Raw genomic sequence first — 16,049 nt, 5'->3', positions numbered from 1 at the left:
ATGCATATGTTTTACTTCTACATTTTTTCCACATGGTTCTTCTTTATATGAAAATAACAAACTATGAATAATTTTTGACTACTTAAAATTCCATTCTCTGTATTATAAGTTACATTATTGTAACAGATGTTTCTCCAAGCTGGAAAATATTAGTTTTGTTTTGTTTTGTTTTTCATTTGCCCTTGTCAGAAATAATCCTTTTTGGTGATTTGCTTGCTTGGCAAAAAGAAGGCAGTTTCATTTTGAAAGACTATTAGAAAAGTAATTTTTTTTTTATTATCACACAAGTTTTTCGGGTTGTATCGTTTGAAGGCTTGGGTTATGTGGGATGGATGCTATACTTTTGATTTAATAGTCATGGACATCGGAATCAGATTTATTTGAACACTATAGCTCATCAGAGATGTCCGCATCGTTCAAGTGTGGAATAATATAGGCTCTGCCCACAAAATTTGGCAGAATTCCATGTAACCAAAAGGGCCTGTCCGTGTGGTTGTCCACACTTCATACAGCTGATTTCATGCAGAGCCAAGCCAGTCGTGAGGCTCCAGCCCTGGCTGATGGCTTGTATGGAAAAGGTGTGAGAGTCAGACTGCCTGGATCTTTTGGTTACATTTGACTTATACCTGTGTTCAGGATATTTGTTCATTATACCCTTGAAAACAAGGCATTTGCTTATTCAACAGGTGCAAATCATAATTTATTCAAGTTGAAAGAATTTATTTAATTTTTAGAAAGAAGTTTTCTCATTTGGCAAAACTTTTCTTATTATTTGTGTTTTTATATTACTTTTTCTTTCTTTTTAAAGAAATGTTGCAACATAATTTTAGATTTACAGGGGACTTGATGTAAAGGTAATACAGAGTTCCTGTTACCTTTCTCCCAGCTTCCCCAGATGTTAACATCTTACATAACCATGGTATATTTATCAGAAACAGAAGTAGTTAACATCGGTATGACATTTTTAACTAAACTAGAAACTTCACCAGTTTTTTCAGTAATCCCTTTTCTGTTCGAGGATCTACTCCAAGATACCATGTTGTATTTAGTTGGCCTTACTTTTTAAGTTTTATTTTTAAAAGTAATCAAACATATGTTGGGCTAATTCATTTTTTGTGTTTACTCACAAGGCTACTTTATGAGAATTGCAAGGGGATAGTTCTGCATTTTAAATACAGGTTATCAAGTCTCAAACTCTACTGTTGTTCTGTTGCTCAGCACCTCCGCCAGGTTGGGGTAGTGGGCAAATTTGTCGAGTTCTTCGGGCCAGGGGTAGCCCAGTTGTCCATTGCCGACCGAGCTACAATTGCCAACATGTGTCCAGAGTATGGAGCCACTGCTGCCTTTTTCCCGGTTGATGAAGTCAGTATCAAGTACCTGGTGCAGACAGGTAAGTGCAGAACCCTGAAAACAGAAGGCCGTTTCTAAAGTTCATAGAACGCTGAGAATTGGAGCACTACCTTCTGCCTCTGTCCCTCGATTAAATAGCTGAGGCATTCAACCTAAAGAAGAGAAGAGAAGGGAAGGGATGGTGGGGAGGGGAAAGCTGCAAAATACATCCGGAGATGAGATTAGTTTCTATGGCTCTAGAGGTGGCCACCGAACCTCTTACTGATCTGGTACCGAATTTGTAACATCTACTGATTTGAAACCAATGGTTTCAGAGAAGTTGAACACTTTCTTAAACTGAAACCTAAAAGAAATTTCTCCTGCCTGTCTTCGTGGAGAGGATGACAGGGGATGTAATGAACACTGGGGCCCAACAACAGGTCATGATAAATGTTAACGAAGATCAGACAGTCATCTGTTATAAGGTCCATGCTGAAAGCTGATGACCTTTACAATTCAGTTAAAATGAAGAGGCGAAAAAAAAAGAATGCTGATCTGTTGTGGATCCAAGAATCAAGCTCTCAAACAGGCTTATTTAACTGTCAGAGAACTGGGAGAACTCCGTGTCCATTGGGCAAACCGTGCGTATTATCTCCTGCAACCAGGGTCTTGATCAGAATGAAACAGCAGAGCTTTCAGGGTCATATTCCTGGTGATACAGCATCACGAGTTAGGACTTTGAACTCAAATCTAAACTCAGCTTCGGATCCTGGTTCTGCCATTTACGGCCCGTGTTCCATGGGAAAGTTAATCTTCTTGAGCCACTATTTCCCCATCCATAAATGAGGATAATAACAGTGCTTTTCTCATAAGGTCATGATAAAGGATTAGAGAATGAAATAATGCATTTAAAATGTTTAGCACACAGTGCTGGGCACACAGCTGGTGATCTGTGGTGGGAGACTGCGGGGATTACTATAACAAGAATAACGTGGAATGCTGAGGGTCTGTGGCCAGTTGAAGGCAGATGCGCCGGAGGTATGCTTTGACAATTCGCCGAGGCTTAGGATCCTCTTAATTAAGACCCATAACCAAAGAGAGACGAGTGCTTATAACTGAGAATCTTCTACAGAAAATGGTCACTTCGATAGAACAGCAGATCAGTTAATGGCCCCTAGTAAACAGCAGCATCGGCTAGAGAGTCAGACTGTTAGCCTGAAAGCTGCCATATCAGCAGAGCTCTTGGTGTGTGTTTAAGTGAAATGCCCATTACTTGTATAGCTTCTGGTAGAGGCATTAGTTTAATCAGGAAATATTAACATCTGTTACTTGTTACTTCTTAAAATGCCCATTAGGTCGTGATGAAGAAAAAGTAAAGCATATTAAAAAGTATCTTCAGGCTGTAGGAATGTTTCGGGATTTCAGTGACTCCGCTCAAGACCCAGACTTTGCCCAGGTATGAGAGTGCCTTTCATAAGGTCATGATAAAGGATTAGAGAATGAAATAATGCATTTAAAATGTTTAGCACACAGTGCTGGGCATGTGTTTCCTCTTTCTCAAGCCTGTGGTTTTAGTTGTGAATGTGTTTTCTTGGGGGGTGTATTTGTAGGAAATTAGTCACTGCCAAGTTATCGCAGAAGAACAGTGTGGTAAAAGGCTAAAAAAATCAAAAAGATAAGGAATTGTAGACATAAAATAACGTAACTTGTCCCATTCTTCCTGGCCATTAGGTTGAGTATGCTCCCGCCACCCACCGCTTTTTTTTTTAATACATTTAATTAATTAATTTATTTTTTGGCTGCGTTGGGTCTTCGTTGCTGCGCGCGGGCTTTCTTTAGTTACGGTGCGCGAGCTTCTCATTGCGGTGGCTTCTCTTGTTGCAGAGCATGGGCTCTAGGCATGAGGGCTTCAGTAGTTGCAGCACGTGGGTCCTAGAGTGTGTGGGCTTCAGAAGTTGCGGTGTGTGGGCTCATTAGTTGTGGCTCATGGGCTCTAGAGCGCAGGCTCAGTAGTTGTGGCTCACAGGCTTACTTGCCCCACAGCATGTGGGATCTTCCCAGACCAGGGCTTGAACCCATGTCCCCTGCGTTGGCAGGCAGATTCTTAACCACTGCGCCACCAGGGAAGCCCTGCTCCCCTTTTTTGCTTTACTCCTCTTATGTGGAAGATCTTTGGAAAAGGAGTTTAGAAGGACTGGAGCTATTTAAAGGCTGGTAAGCACATCATTATTATAGATGGGGAAAGAAATGGAGGTGCAAGCGAATCAATTTGTTCTGATTTACCCATCGACGTACTTATCTTCATTCATTTTCTAGGGTGCAAACTGAATCCACATTTTTCTCAGCAGCCAAGATTGGAGGGTAAACCAGATGCAGGATCCTTGTTTTGTTTCATATTACATTGATGGAAGGAAATATTCAATTAGACTAGGGCCCATTTCTTGGCATTGATGAGTTAATGGCTGCATTCCCCCAGTCATCTTAGAAAAATTACAATGGTTTATCTATCATTTCAGTAGAAAATCCATCTCATTGACTAACTTAAGCAATAAAAAGGATGTATGAGCTGCTTTGCAAAGATGGCTGAGTGAAAGACCCTGGCGGCAGCCACAATGCCCACCCTGGTCTTTCTGAGAGGTGGCAAGGCTTCTGCCTGTCCCATGCTACCGAAGTGCTCATCTGGAACTTTGGAAATTCATCCCTTCAGTGTAAAATGGACATTGACTTCCTTGGTTTTGAATGTGGTAGTTTAGTTTATTTTTATTGTTGTGGTGTTTTAAATTCTCTGGCATGGCTGTGTTTTTTTCTTTGTGAGTATAATGTCAATTCCACGGTTCCTTTTCTTTTGGGTGCACAGGTTGTGGAGTTAGATTTGAAAACAGTAGTGCCTTGCTGCAGTGGACCCAAAAGGCCTCAGGACAAAGTTGCCGTATCTGACATGAAAAAGGACTTTGAGAGCTGCCTTGGAGCCAAGGTAGGGACCTGGGAGAGGTGGATGGAAATCCTCCCCAGTCCTGCCCCATGCTTGGCTTCTTTGTGCACAGGCTTCACCGCCCTCGATGATGAGTCTTCCTGAAGCCTTGGTGCTGCGGGCGTTTCCTCTCCATCCTATAGTCCTCGATGCCTCCCTCTGCATTAGCTAAGAGCCAGGCAGCTTCCTTAGAGCACTTGATTGCCTGTAAACACAACTCAACCCTCCTTTTCCAAAGCATACCCCCTTTTCACATGACTCACCACGGTGTTCACTCGGCTTGCCCAAACTTTTCTGGCCACTGTACTTTTGTTCATGCCATCCCCTGCCTGCATGTCCCTTCCCCGTCTGCATGCCCTAATCTCTCAGCTCTTCCACAATGTGGCCTCAAATCCCATAGCACAAAGTCATCTCTCCCTCATTTGAACCTTCATGGCATCAGTGGGAAACCCTGTGATGGTGTTTCGTAGCCTTTACTTTCATTGTTGGTACTGTATAATATGTGCATGTCTGATTTCCTTTACTACACTGTAGATTGAGGATAGGATTTATACACAGTCACCATTGTATCCCACAAAGTGCCCAGCATAGTATCTTGTACACAGTAGATTTTCAATGAAGATTTTTCAAATGAATAAGATTTGTGATGGATTTTATCCGCGGGATGCCAGCATTTTACCAAATGTTCAGCGGCACTGTGTTAGCCTTACTGCTTATGATTGGTTGAATCTGGCCAAAATGGCACCTTTTTCTAAATTTCCATAAAGGTTAGTATCAGCGCCCTCAGTGTAGCCATTACATCTGTACTAATTAGCTCTAATGAGACTAAGCTAAATTTGTAGTTTTAGTCTTTCGGTATTTGAGGTGGGGAAGAATTGTTAATAATTTCAAAGCAAAATCAGATTCAGAAATCATGACTCCCTTTTATAAAGATTTAAAAAGAGTATATTTAATTTTTCTGTAGCATTTCAGAGTTTACCAGCTGAGATGTTTATGTTTTGTTAAGAATTGGCCTTTAAAACTATAGTTACCAAAGTATTTCTTCTTCTTCCAAAGTGAGAACTTTTGACCATATATTTTTTTTTTTCTTTTTTTCTTCCTATAGCAAGGATTTAAAGGATTCCAGGTTGCTCTGGACCATCATAATGACCATAAGACATTTATCTATAATAATAGCGAGTTCACCCTTGCTCACGGTTCTGTGGTAATCGCTGCCATTACTAGCTGCACTAACACCAGTAATCCATCTGTGATGTTAGGAGCAGGTAAGTGCCTTTGATGGCCATGTGGACGTGTGGGTGAAAATTTCCCAAGACATGACCCAGGGGCTTAACTGAGTTCTACATATAGTTCCCTGAGCCTTATCCTTTCCAGATGCAGAGATTAATTGGCCCAGAAATGTTTATACAATAAATAATGCAAAGTATTTAAAGTAGTATAGTCTTTAGAATCAACACAGAAAAGAAGGAGAAGAGAGGAAAGAAAGATGAATTTCTGGTAAAGCCTAGAATCTTATGTCAGACTTTAGAAGAAAAAACCTGTTTTCATTTCACAGACTGTTTTCTCCATAAAATCCCTGATAGGCCTTTTTGTACAGTAGAATTTAGTCTGTCTTAGATGCATTGTCAAGTGCATCTGAATTATGGCACAGGGCACTGGTCGATAAAACTTATCTACCTATTATGCAATTCTGTTTAATTATTTAATATTTACATGCAGAGTTTCATTACTCTAATGTCCCTTTAGTTTCCAAATTTTAAAATATCCCTAAGAGTTCCTCTTGTGTCCACAAACAGTTCTTTCTTTATGAATTGGACAAGTGCGTAAGGAGAACCTTCTTTGTCCAGGAATTCATCTGTTGCCACCTAAGCTTTGGACAAACCAATTTCCTTAAGATAAGATACCAGCTTGTCTGTAGCCTTTTGTCTCTTTATACCCCTGACTCCTTATTTCTTTCCTACTTCCCTGATATGTCCTAAGTCAGAGCACCCAGTGTCCCTGTAATAAATAGTCTGTATTTGCCCAGAGTCAAGTGGCCCAAGAGCCCTTGATCTTCCTCTTCAAGAAATATCTGAGGACTAGATTTTACCTTCTAGGCAGACTGTATTCCTCACCAACAAGTACACAATTCATATACTTTAAGAAGGGGCCCTTCCTATTATTTTTCATCTAAATAAAATATAATTAGAAAGACTGCTTTCCCTCCAAAAATTAAAAACTCATTCTATAATATAATCATGAATGGTTCAGGTTTATTTCTTTTTAAAAAAAAAAAAGGCACAGCTCTTTTTATCTTTTTCTTCATGTCCATGGCTAATTTTGAGTTTACTGAATACATGTAAATGACTTTGGGCCAGCGAGCTTTTGATTTCTGTCAGGCAACAAAGATGGCAGAAAGCATCAACATGAATGGGGCTCTGTCAGGCAGTGCAGGAAGTGCAGACTGAAGTCAGTCTCCTTCCTGAAATGTCCGTGGCACCTAGAGTGGGCAGCCCCACACACCGTGTCTGTGTTTACCATTTCACAGGCTTGTTAGCAAAGAAGGCTGTGGATGCTGGCCTGAACGTGAAGCCTTACATCAAAACTAGCCTATCTCCTGGAAGTGGTGTGGTCACCTACTACCTGCGAGAAAGTGGAGTCATGCCTTACCTGTCTCAGCTTGGGTGAGGGAGAAATCTCTTGCACCATTGCTTTTGTTTTATTGTATTCCACAGGTATTTTGCTAAGTCACCTTGTAATGGATGTAAGCTTATCTGATGGTGTCTAATTGCGTAGTCTTCTGTCAGATGGTAAACAGACAAACCCTCACATTCCGACAGAGCAGGGCCCTCCTGTACAGTTGTACTGGTTGTTCATCAGACAAGGGTGTCTGTGAAGAGAGCAGGGGCTGATATCAAGCCTGTGCTCTGCTGTAGCGCTGCACTCCTGGGGCAGGGGGCGTCTTTTCTCAGTTGTATGAAGGTGTGCTATGGGCTAGTGTTGGCTCTGCAACTGAATCTGCCCTTTGGTATGAAAATAATTATTTCCCATGCCTGAAAATGTTCTGATTCCTTGAAGTCAATTAGTTATTTGTTGCCAGATACAGTTTCTCTAATTAATCCACTATTGCTAATTTGGATGACATAGATTTTTGTCATGTGCCTCATAAAAGTCAGAAGTCCTTGGGATTATATAATAAGAGTAGTGAATAAAGACATCAAATGGCATATCTGATTTCAACTTTTAAAAATTCCAGATCATTCAGATAGACTCCTTATAATTTTCTTATAAATTTAAAAAGTAAATTACTTATAAAAGTAAATTATATGGAACAGAATAGAAAGACCAAAAATAACCCATACAGCTATGGTCATTAATCTTCAACAAAGAAGGTAAGAATATGCAATGCAGAAAAGAGTCTCTTTAGCAAGTGATGTTGGGAAGCTGGACAGCCTCATGTAAATCAATAAAATTAGAATATTGTCTCACACCGTATTCAAAACTAAACTCAAAATGGTTTAAATATCTGAATGTAAGACATGACACCATAAAACTCCTAGAAGAGAACATAGGCAAAACATTCTGACATAAATTGTAGCAATATCCCAAGGCAAAATAAATAAAAGCAAAAATAAACAAATAGGACCTAATCGAACTTAAAAGTTTTTGCACAGCAAAGGAAACCATAAACAAAACGAAAAGACAAGTTACCGAATGGGACAAAATATTTGCAAATGATGCGACTGACAGGGGATTAATTTCCAAAATATACAAACAGCTCATAGATCTCAATATCAAAAACAAACCAACCAACAACCCAATCAAAAGATGGGCAGAAGACCTGAATAGACATTTTTCCAAAGAAGACATACAGATGGCCAACAGGCACAGGAAAAGATGCTCAACATCACTAACTTTTAGAGAAATGCAAATCAAAACTACAATGAGGTATCACTTCACACCAGTCAGAATGGCCATCATCAAAAAGTCTACAAATAATAAATGCTGGAGAGGGTGTGGAGAAAAGGGAACCCTCCTACACTGTTGGTGGAAATGTAAATTGGTATAACCACTATGGAAAACAGTACGGAGCTTCCTTAAAAAACTAAAACTAGAGCTACCATATGATCCAGCAGTCAGTGGAATATATCCAGAAAAGACAGAAACTCTAATTTGAAAAGATACATGCACCCCCATGTTCATACCAGCACTATTTATAATAGCTGAGACATTGAAACAGCCTAAGTGTCCATCAACAGATGAATGGCTAAAGATACATATACACAATAGAATACTTGTCAGCCATAAAAAAGAATGAAATATTGCCATTTGAAGCAACATGGATAGACCTTGAGAATATCGTACAAGTGAAGTGAGTCAGACAGAGAAAGACAAATATTATATATTACCACTTGTATGTGGACTCTAAAAAAAATAATACAAATGAATCTATTTACGAAACAGAAACAGACTCACAGACATAGAAAACAGACTTATGGTTACTAAAGGGGAAAGCAGGGATTGTGGGGAGAGGTGGGATTAGGAGTATGGGGTTAACAGATACACACTACTATATATGAAATAGATATGGGACTTACCTGGCAGTCCAGTGGTTAAGACTTCGGGCTTCCACTGCAGGGGGTGTGGGTTTGATCCCTGGTTGGGGAACTAAGATCCCGCATGCTGCGTGGCGTGGCCAAAAAAAAAAAAAAAAAAAAGATAAACAACAAGGATTTACTGTATAACATAGGGGACACTATTCAATGTCTTGTAATAACCTCTAGTGCAAAATAATCTGAAAAAATATGTGTGTGTTTATATATGACAATCACCTTGTTGTACACCTTAACATAATATTATAAATCAACTATACTTCAGTTTTTTAAAAAGGTAAATTATAAAAAGGACTCTTAATTGAATGATTTAGAATGGATGAACAGTAGATCAAAATGTTCCCAAGAATGAAAGCTTTATAGAGACAGCCCTGTACTAAACTTACTTAAGTCAGTGGTCTCCAGGAACTGTAACCAACAGGTGAGCCCACTGAGAGTCATTCTCCATCCTGTGCTTCTCTCTTGCACCTAGGTTTGATGTGGTGGGCTATGGCTGCATGACCTGCATTGGCAACAGTGGGCCCTTACCTGAAGCTGTGGTAGAAGCCATCACGCAGGTGATTACAGAGGAATTTGTGGGTCTTAAGAGCTGTTGTCATGTTTCATATGATGTGTGATCAAAAGGCTGGTAATTTTAAGAAGGTCCAGGGAAGTATGGGATGTGGTTAAGAGTACGGTCTTCGGAGTTGAGCGAAACTTACTAACTGTATACCTTTGAGCAAGTTAATTAACCTCTGTGCCTCAGTTTTCACAACTGTAACTGGAGACAATAATAGCACCTGTTTCATAGAGTTGTGAGCATTAAGGTGATAGTGGACACGAAGGACATAGTGCAGCACTTGGCACACGTGTGCTCCCTAAACATGGTTTTGACTGCAGAAGGCACCAAAATCATTTGTTCCTGTTGTCTGAAAACTGGTTCCAAGTCAGACAAATGAATGTAAACTAAATTGCATTGGCTTGATTTTTGGCCCATAAATTCTGTAGCGTTGAGAAATACTATTTGGTTTGCTTTGCATTAATTATAGAATCCCTATCAGTCAGTGTGGCTTCCTTTAGCTTTCAACTTGCAGTCTTCCCCGCCTGTTCTCAGGCCCCAGCAGCAAAATAACCAGGATGCCGCCTCCTGACCAACCTGCTATTTTCTCATGAGCAGAAACCACTGAACGTGTCTCTCAGCTGCTTTTGACCCAGAGTGTCTCCCATAGGGTCACCCTGTGTGCTCTTCTTCCCAGGAAGAGGACCAGGTGAAGGGGAAGCTTAAAGGGAAAACTTTGACAAATGGAGCCTAGGCATTCTCTTCTCTTTGCGACCTGCTTTTCCCCTTGCCTCACACAGGGGGACCTTGTTGCTGTTGGAGTACTGTCTGGGAACAGGAATTTTGAAGGGCGAGTCCACCCCAATACCCGGGCCAACTATTTAGCCTCTCCGCCTTTAGTAATAGCGTATGCAATTGCCGGGACCATCCGGATTGACTTTGAGAAAGAACCACTGGGTAAGATCTTTTCTGGGGGGTTACAGTTTTTCCAATGTATCTGAAAACATTACTGGGAGAAGTTATTGCTTTCCTTAATAAATAATGAAGGCTAGACCCTCCAGAGATCAGAGGAGGAGTCTTTTCTTTATGCCCCAATACACAGCTAAGACATAACTGAAATAGTTAAACAAGAATTTACTAAAGGGGGAGGGACGACAAAAGGGAAAGAAATACCCAAAGTAGTGGAGATCTTGCCATTCTGGCTTCTTCTCCAGTCCCTTCCTTTCCAGCTCCCACTTTAATCTAATGATAGGCACTGTTTTAATGTCTCCTCTGTAGGAACACATCCACATAGTACAGCTTCTTGAAATTCTGGGGACAGGATGCTTTGCTTCCTTTCCTCTGGTCTCTTTGCTGTACCCTCCTCAACCTATGCTAATAAGCAGATTAGATAATATGAAAATGGTGCCCTGGAATTTACTTTCAGGAAATCATAGCTTTAGACATACAGTTTATCCTCATTATATATGGATTCCATATTTGCAAATTTGACTACTCATTAAAATGGATTTTAACCCCAAAATCAATGCTCATCACTCTCCCATGGTCACTCACAGATGTGCACGGGGTGGGGGCGGGGAGGGGTGCAGGTGTGAAAACCTTGAGTCCCTCACTGTGCCTGCTCTCAGCTGAGGTCGAACAAGGCAACATTCTGCCTTTTTTTTTTTTTTGCTGTACGCAGGCCTCTCACTGTTGTGGCCTCTCCCATTGTGGAGCACAGGCTCCGGACGCACAGGCTCAGTGGCCATGGCTCACGGGCCTAGCCGCTCCGCGGCATGTGGGATCTTCCCGGACTGGGGCACGAACCCGTGCCCCCTTCATCGGCAGGTGGACTCTCAACCACTGCGCCACCAGGGAAGCCCCATTCTGCCTTTTTATTGCAGGTCTTATACTGCAAACAAGTGTCCTGTTCGAGCTCTGTTTAGCACCATGTTTTTCACATTTTTGTGCTTTTTATTGGTGATTTCACTGTTTAAAATGACCACCAAGAGTAGTGCTAAAGTGCTGTGTAGCGTTCCTAAGCCCAAGAAGGCTGTGACGAGCCTCGTGTTAGACAGGCTTGCGAGTTCAGTGTGAATGCATCAACAGTATGTATGAAGTAAGGTGTCATGAAACAGAAACACGCATAAAACAGGGTTATGTCTTGATCGGTTGACGACAGTGTTGTGGATGGAGGCTCTTGGGAGCCTAACCTGTGTGTCCCCTGGGGGCAGTGACTGAGTATTCTCTGAGTGTGCACGTAGGCTTTACAGAACGTAACTACCCTGAACGAGACTTGACTGACTGTACGTGGCGATGAAAATGGGGTATGAGATGTTTTTCTCACTAATAAACATTTTTTTCCCCAGGGGTAAATGCAAAGGGACAACAGGTATTTCTGAGAGATATCTGGCCAACCAGAGATGAGATCCAGGCAGTGGAGCGTCAGTATGTCATCCCTGGGATGTTTAAGGAGGTCTATCAGAAAATAGAGGTGAGGTCCCAGCCCAGCTGTGAGGGAAAGCTGCTCTTATGCATCATCTCTGCCACCCTTGAGGCCAGTGGCGGTGTCAGCTATACAAAGTAACATTTCTTCAGATGATTGGGGAAGTGGTTACCCATCATTTTTCTCCTAAGACTCACGTTTTTCTGGACCCCACACTCCCCAGATGTTCCCAGAGTTGGACAAGTGAGCGGCAGCCTCAGGAGGAAAGGCCTCAGCTGTGTGTGGTTCCTGGCCAGCTCTCCACAGCTCCCCCCTTCCTCAGGCAGCCTGGGGCGTGCATCAACTATGGTTGAGGACCCCCTGATGTCACTGTAGTGTGTCACTGAGGCATCAAATGGTTGAATGCACCTCTCAGATGTATTTGCATGCTTAAAAAATAATAATAAAAATAAAAGCCACTCAGTAGGAAACACCACCCTATCAAACTACCGAAATAAAAAAAAAAAACTCGGTGTGCATTTTACAAATACAGGGAAAATGTATGGGGCTCAGCATCATTTTCTGAGCCCCTTGGATGTTACCACTTTCCCTAGTCTCTGTGATAGGCTGACCCAAGGGCTTCAGCCTGGGGCTGGTGGTTTGAATGAAACAAGAGGGAAGACTGGGGAGCAGAGTCACACGGGGGTCATATTCATGCACTGTGAATCCCACAAGCTGCTCATTGGGAAATGGTACAAGGGAGTTTGGTAGATATTGGGTTAAATGTATTCCTCCAAAGTCTGAGTCAATGGACATGTAGAGCTAATTCAAGCCAATTTGAATGCATAGCAGCTGTCTTTTACTAGCTAATGTCCTTATGACCTGGAGGTCTACTTCCCAGAATCTTCAGAGCATACCTAATTTCCCCTGGGGTACAATCTGGATTATTTCATAAATTATAAGTATATGTATTAGTTATCTATTGCTCTGCAACAAATTACCCCCAAACTTAGTGAGTTAAAACAGCAACTTTTTTTGTTTTTGTTTTTTTGTGGTACGGGGGCCTCTCACTGTTGTGGCCTCTCCTGTTGTGGAGCACAGGCTCCCGACGCGCAGGCTCAGCGGCCATGGCTCACAGGCCCAGCCGCTCCGCGGCATGTGGGATCTTCCCGGACCGGGGCACGAACCCGTGTCCCCTGCCTCAGCAGGCGGACTCTCAACCACTGTGCCACCAGGGAAGCCTGCAAGCATTTTTTTATCTCACAGTTTCCATGGGTCAGAAATGGAGGTGCGGCTTAACAGGGTGTGTGTCCCTTCACAAGGCCCCAGTCAAGGTGTCATCTGGGGCTGCAGTCTCATCTGAAGACTCAACTGGGGGAAGATCCATTTCTAAGACCACTCATGTGGTTGTTGGCAGGATAAAGGACCTCACGTGCTGTGGGTAAAGGCCTCAGCTCCTCACTGACTGTCAGCTAGAGGCTGCCCTCAGTGCCTTACTAGTGGGTCGCTTCACCTGCTCTTCACAGAATGGTAGCTGGCCTCCATCAGAGCAAGTAAGCAAGCAAGCGAGGGTAAGAGGGTGAAAGTGACAGAAGGCAGAGTCTCTTTATAACCTAATCCTGGAGGTGAGTCACTAGGCCCAGCCCCTACTCAGCAGGAGGGGATCACTTAGGGGTGTGAATCCTAGAAGGCAGGTCCGTGGGGGCCATTCCAGAAGCTGCCTATCACAGAGCACATGTATTTTTAAATTACTTAGCATGGTGTTGTCTTAGTATAGAGGAACTCTGTTGTGTGACCATTTAGAATAAGAATGGTTTTCACTGTGCTCTTAGCTTGAATATATGTTTGTGTTTGCATGTTAAATTTTCCTTAGGATGGACTGTGATTAGATCTGCCTTTCCTTTTTTCTTTTTTCCCCAAGACTGTGAATGAGAGCTGGAATGCCTTAGCAGCCCCATCAGATAAGCTATATTACTGGAATCCCAAATCTACATACATTAAGTCACCACCATTCTTTGAAGACCTGGTAGGACTTTTTACTTTTTAACAAAACGAGTTCTTCAAAAAGTTTCTTGCCTTGCAAAATCCATATTTAAACCTTATATCCATAAAAACAAGGGAAATCTTCTCTGAAACTGATGATCAAGGAGTCTGCACTGCCCTGGGTGGGACGGGGAGGACTCCTGCTGTCCTTAGCATCTGAGGCCTTCTCTGGATGTGGAGAAAGAGAATGTCGTTTGCAGCAGCATCCCTGTTGCTTTTGAGGGGACAGTGCCAATACTTCACCTCCCTTCAAGAGTGAGATATGAATATTTTGCATAAATTCACCTCACCTTTCTAAACACCCCTGAAAAAACCAATAAAACTAGAATTTTCTATGCGCTGATATAGGGCTGTCATCTGGTTCAGGTCCATGGACCGCTACTGTTGGGGTTCCCCTGGTGACGTGTTGGAGAAAACCTGGGCAAACACTGACTTACTGTGTTCTTTGGTAGACTTTGGATCTGCGGCCCCCTAAATCTATAGTGGACGCCTATGTGCTGTTAAATTTGGGAGATTCAGTAACAACGGACCACATCTCTCCGGCTGGAAATATTGCAAGAAATAGCCCTGCTGCTCGCTACTTAACTAACAGAGGGTAAGTAATGAATAAGGGGAGGAAGGCCTGAAGGCAGAAATGGAGAGAGTGAGGCCAGCAGTTCTCTTTTCATGAGGTCTCCTTGGAGTCACACTTCAGTTTTTCACAGAACCCTGGGGCTTGAAAACCAATTGGTCTTTCTGTTTGCTGCTTCGAAGCTTCCCTGGGAGGATCCATCAGCACGTGAACCCCAGCAGGGATGAGGACCTTCTTTCTGAGCAGGTGTACTCATTAGACTCAGCTGTCATCCCAGCCCCCAGCTTGGCTGACTGTTAAAGTACAAGGCTCTGCTCTTCACCTGTGGCAGAGTCTGGTTACACTTGAAGCACTCGACAGGGCTAGAACTGGAAATGCATTGATATTTCCTGGTTGAGAGACATATTCTTTACAGAGATCCACTTCAAGGATTTGCAGTTTACGCATCCATTCAGCAATCCTTCAGTCACATACCGATTTTCACAGTATTATCCACTATTATTTAATATACCACTATCAATCAATGTCGGTCCCAAATGGGACTTTCATGAGAGTCGTCTGGGGATTTAAAAGTTCCTGGTTCCCGTCCCCACCTCCTGAATCAGCTTCTTCAGGGATGGGGCCCAGAGCCAATTTGAGGAACGAAATTCAACACTTTTTTTTTCCCAGTAGGAAAGGATAGCTGCCTTGCCCCTCATCTCACTTGCCTAGTGACTAACCCATTTTCTTCATGAATTTCCCTTTCTATCCTGCTCACTCATCTCTGCCTTTTCCTAGTGCACCCTATGGGACAGTCTATTCATTCAGACCAAGAATATTTCATATTCCCCAGAAATGTGAGTGTTGTAAGTTTAAGAAGATAGCCCACATCTAGAGGAGATGATGCACAGTGGGTCTGTGTCAAGATTTTTCTTCAACGCAGGGCAACTACTTTTCAAAATGTATGGGAACTGCCTATACACAGATACATATTGTGAGATTTTAAAGGGATATGATTCTGCTTTGAGTGGGAGACACAAGTCCATCAGCAAGTAGAAAAGGGCAGGTGATATTCAAGATGAGTCAGTGAGTCCCTGCTCTTCCACTCACCCACACTGCTCGGGACACATTGCCCACCACCTTGTTCATTGAATGTTCCAAGCAAGGCCAAGTACCCTTCTGCCTGAGAGCCTTTGGTTGAGCTGGCTGTTTTTTCCTCTTGGATGCCCTTCCCCAAGATACCCTCTTAGCTAACTCTCTCACCAAGTTCAAGTCTTCCTCCATGAGTTCACTCCCACCATACTCCTGTTCTCCTTGCCCTGGTCTACCTTTTCTTTTTTCTGAGGTATTAACCACAATCTAGGAACACGTGCGTAGGATGCTCTTTAAAAAAATTTCTTTGTCTCCAGCTTCTAGAATGTAAGCCCTGCAAAGGCAGAGATCTTAATTTGTTTTGTTCATTGTTCACCCACAACAGCTCCTGGCACATAGTTGGTGCTCAATAAAAAGTTGTTGAGTGAATGAATGGGAGAAAAGGCTTCTAAGAACAAACAGAGGAACTAGAGAAACACAAGATTGAGGCTGGAGGAAGAAACTAGAAAATGATCAGTGACCAACACCTT

General features: G+C 42.4%; 1 protein-coding gene across 1 annotated transcript in view; it reads left to right on the top strand.

Annotated features, from left to right (window-relative positions):
• Positions 1 to 16,049, top strand: part of ACO1 (aconitase 1) — a 59,219-nt gene that overhangs the window by 32,462 nt on the left and 10,708 nt on the right. Inside the window, exons 8-17 of the mRNA XM_019934929.3 lie at positions 1,219 to 1,390; positions 2,685 to 2,785; positions 4,187 to 4,303; positions 5,406 to 5,565; positions 6,828 to 6,963; positions 9,365 to 9,449; positions 10,231 to 10,387; positions 11,779 to 11,903; positions 13,756 to 13,860; positions 14,330 to 14,472. Coding sequence (XP_019790488.1) covers positions 1,219 to 1,390; positions 2,685 to 2,785; positions 4,187 to 4,303; positions 5,406 to 5,565; positions 6,828 to 6,963; positions 9,365 to 9,449; positions 10,231 to 10,387; positions 11,779 to 11,903; positions 13,756 to 13,860; positions 14,330 to 14,472 — 1,301 coding nt within the window. The remainder of the gene's footprint in view (positions 1 to 1,218; positions 1,391 to 2,684; positions 2,786 to 4,186; positions 4,304 to 5,405; positions 5,566 to 6,827; positions 6,964 to 9,364; positions 9,450 to 10,230; positions 10,388 to 11,778; positions 11,904 to 13,755; positions 13,861 to 14,329; positions 14,473 to 16,049) is intronic.

Source organism: Tursiops truncatus, chromosome 6 (genome assembly GCF_011762595.2).
Source record: "Tursiops truncatus isolate mTurTru1 chromosome 6, mTurTru1.mat.Y, whole genome shotgun sequence".
Taxonomy (NCBI): domain Eukaryota; kingdom Metazoa; phylum Chordata; class Mammalia; order Artiodactyla; family Delphinidae; genus Tursiops; species Tursiops truncatus.
The sequence above is the reverse complement of the archived record's forward strand: the minus strand, read 5'-3'. Positions and strand labels throughout refer to the sequence as shown.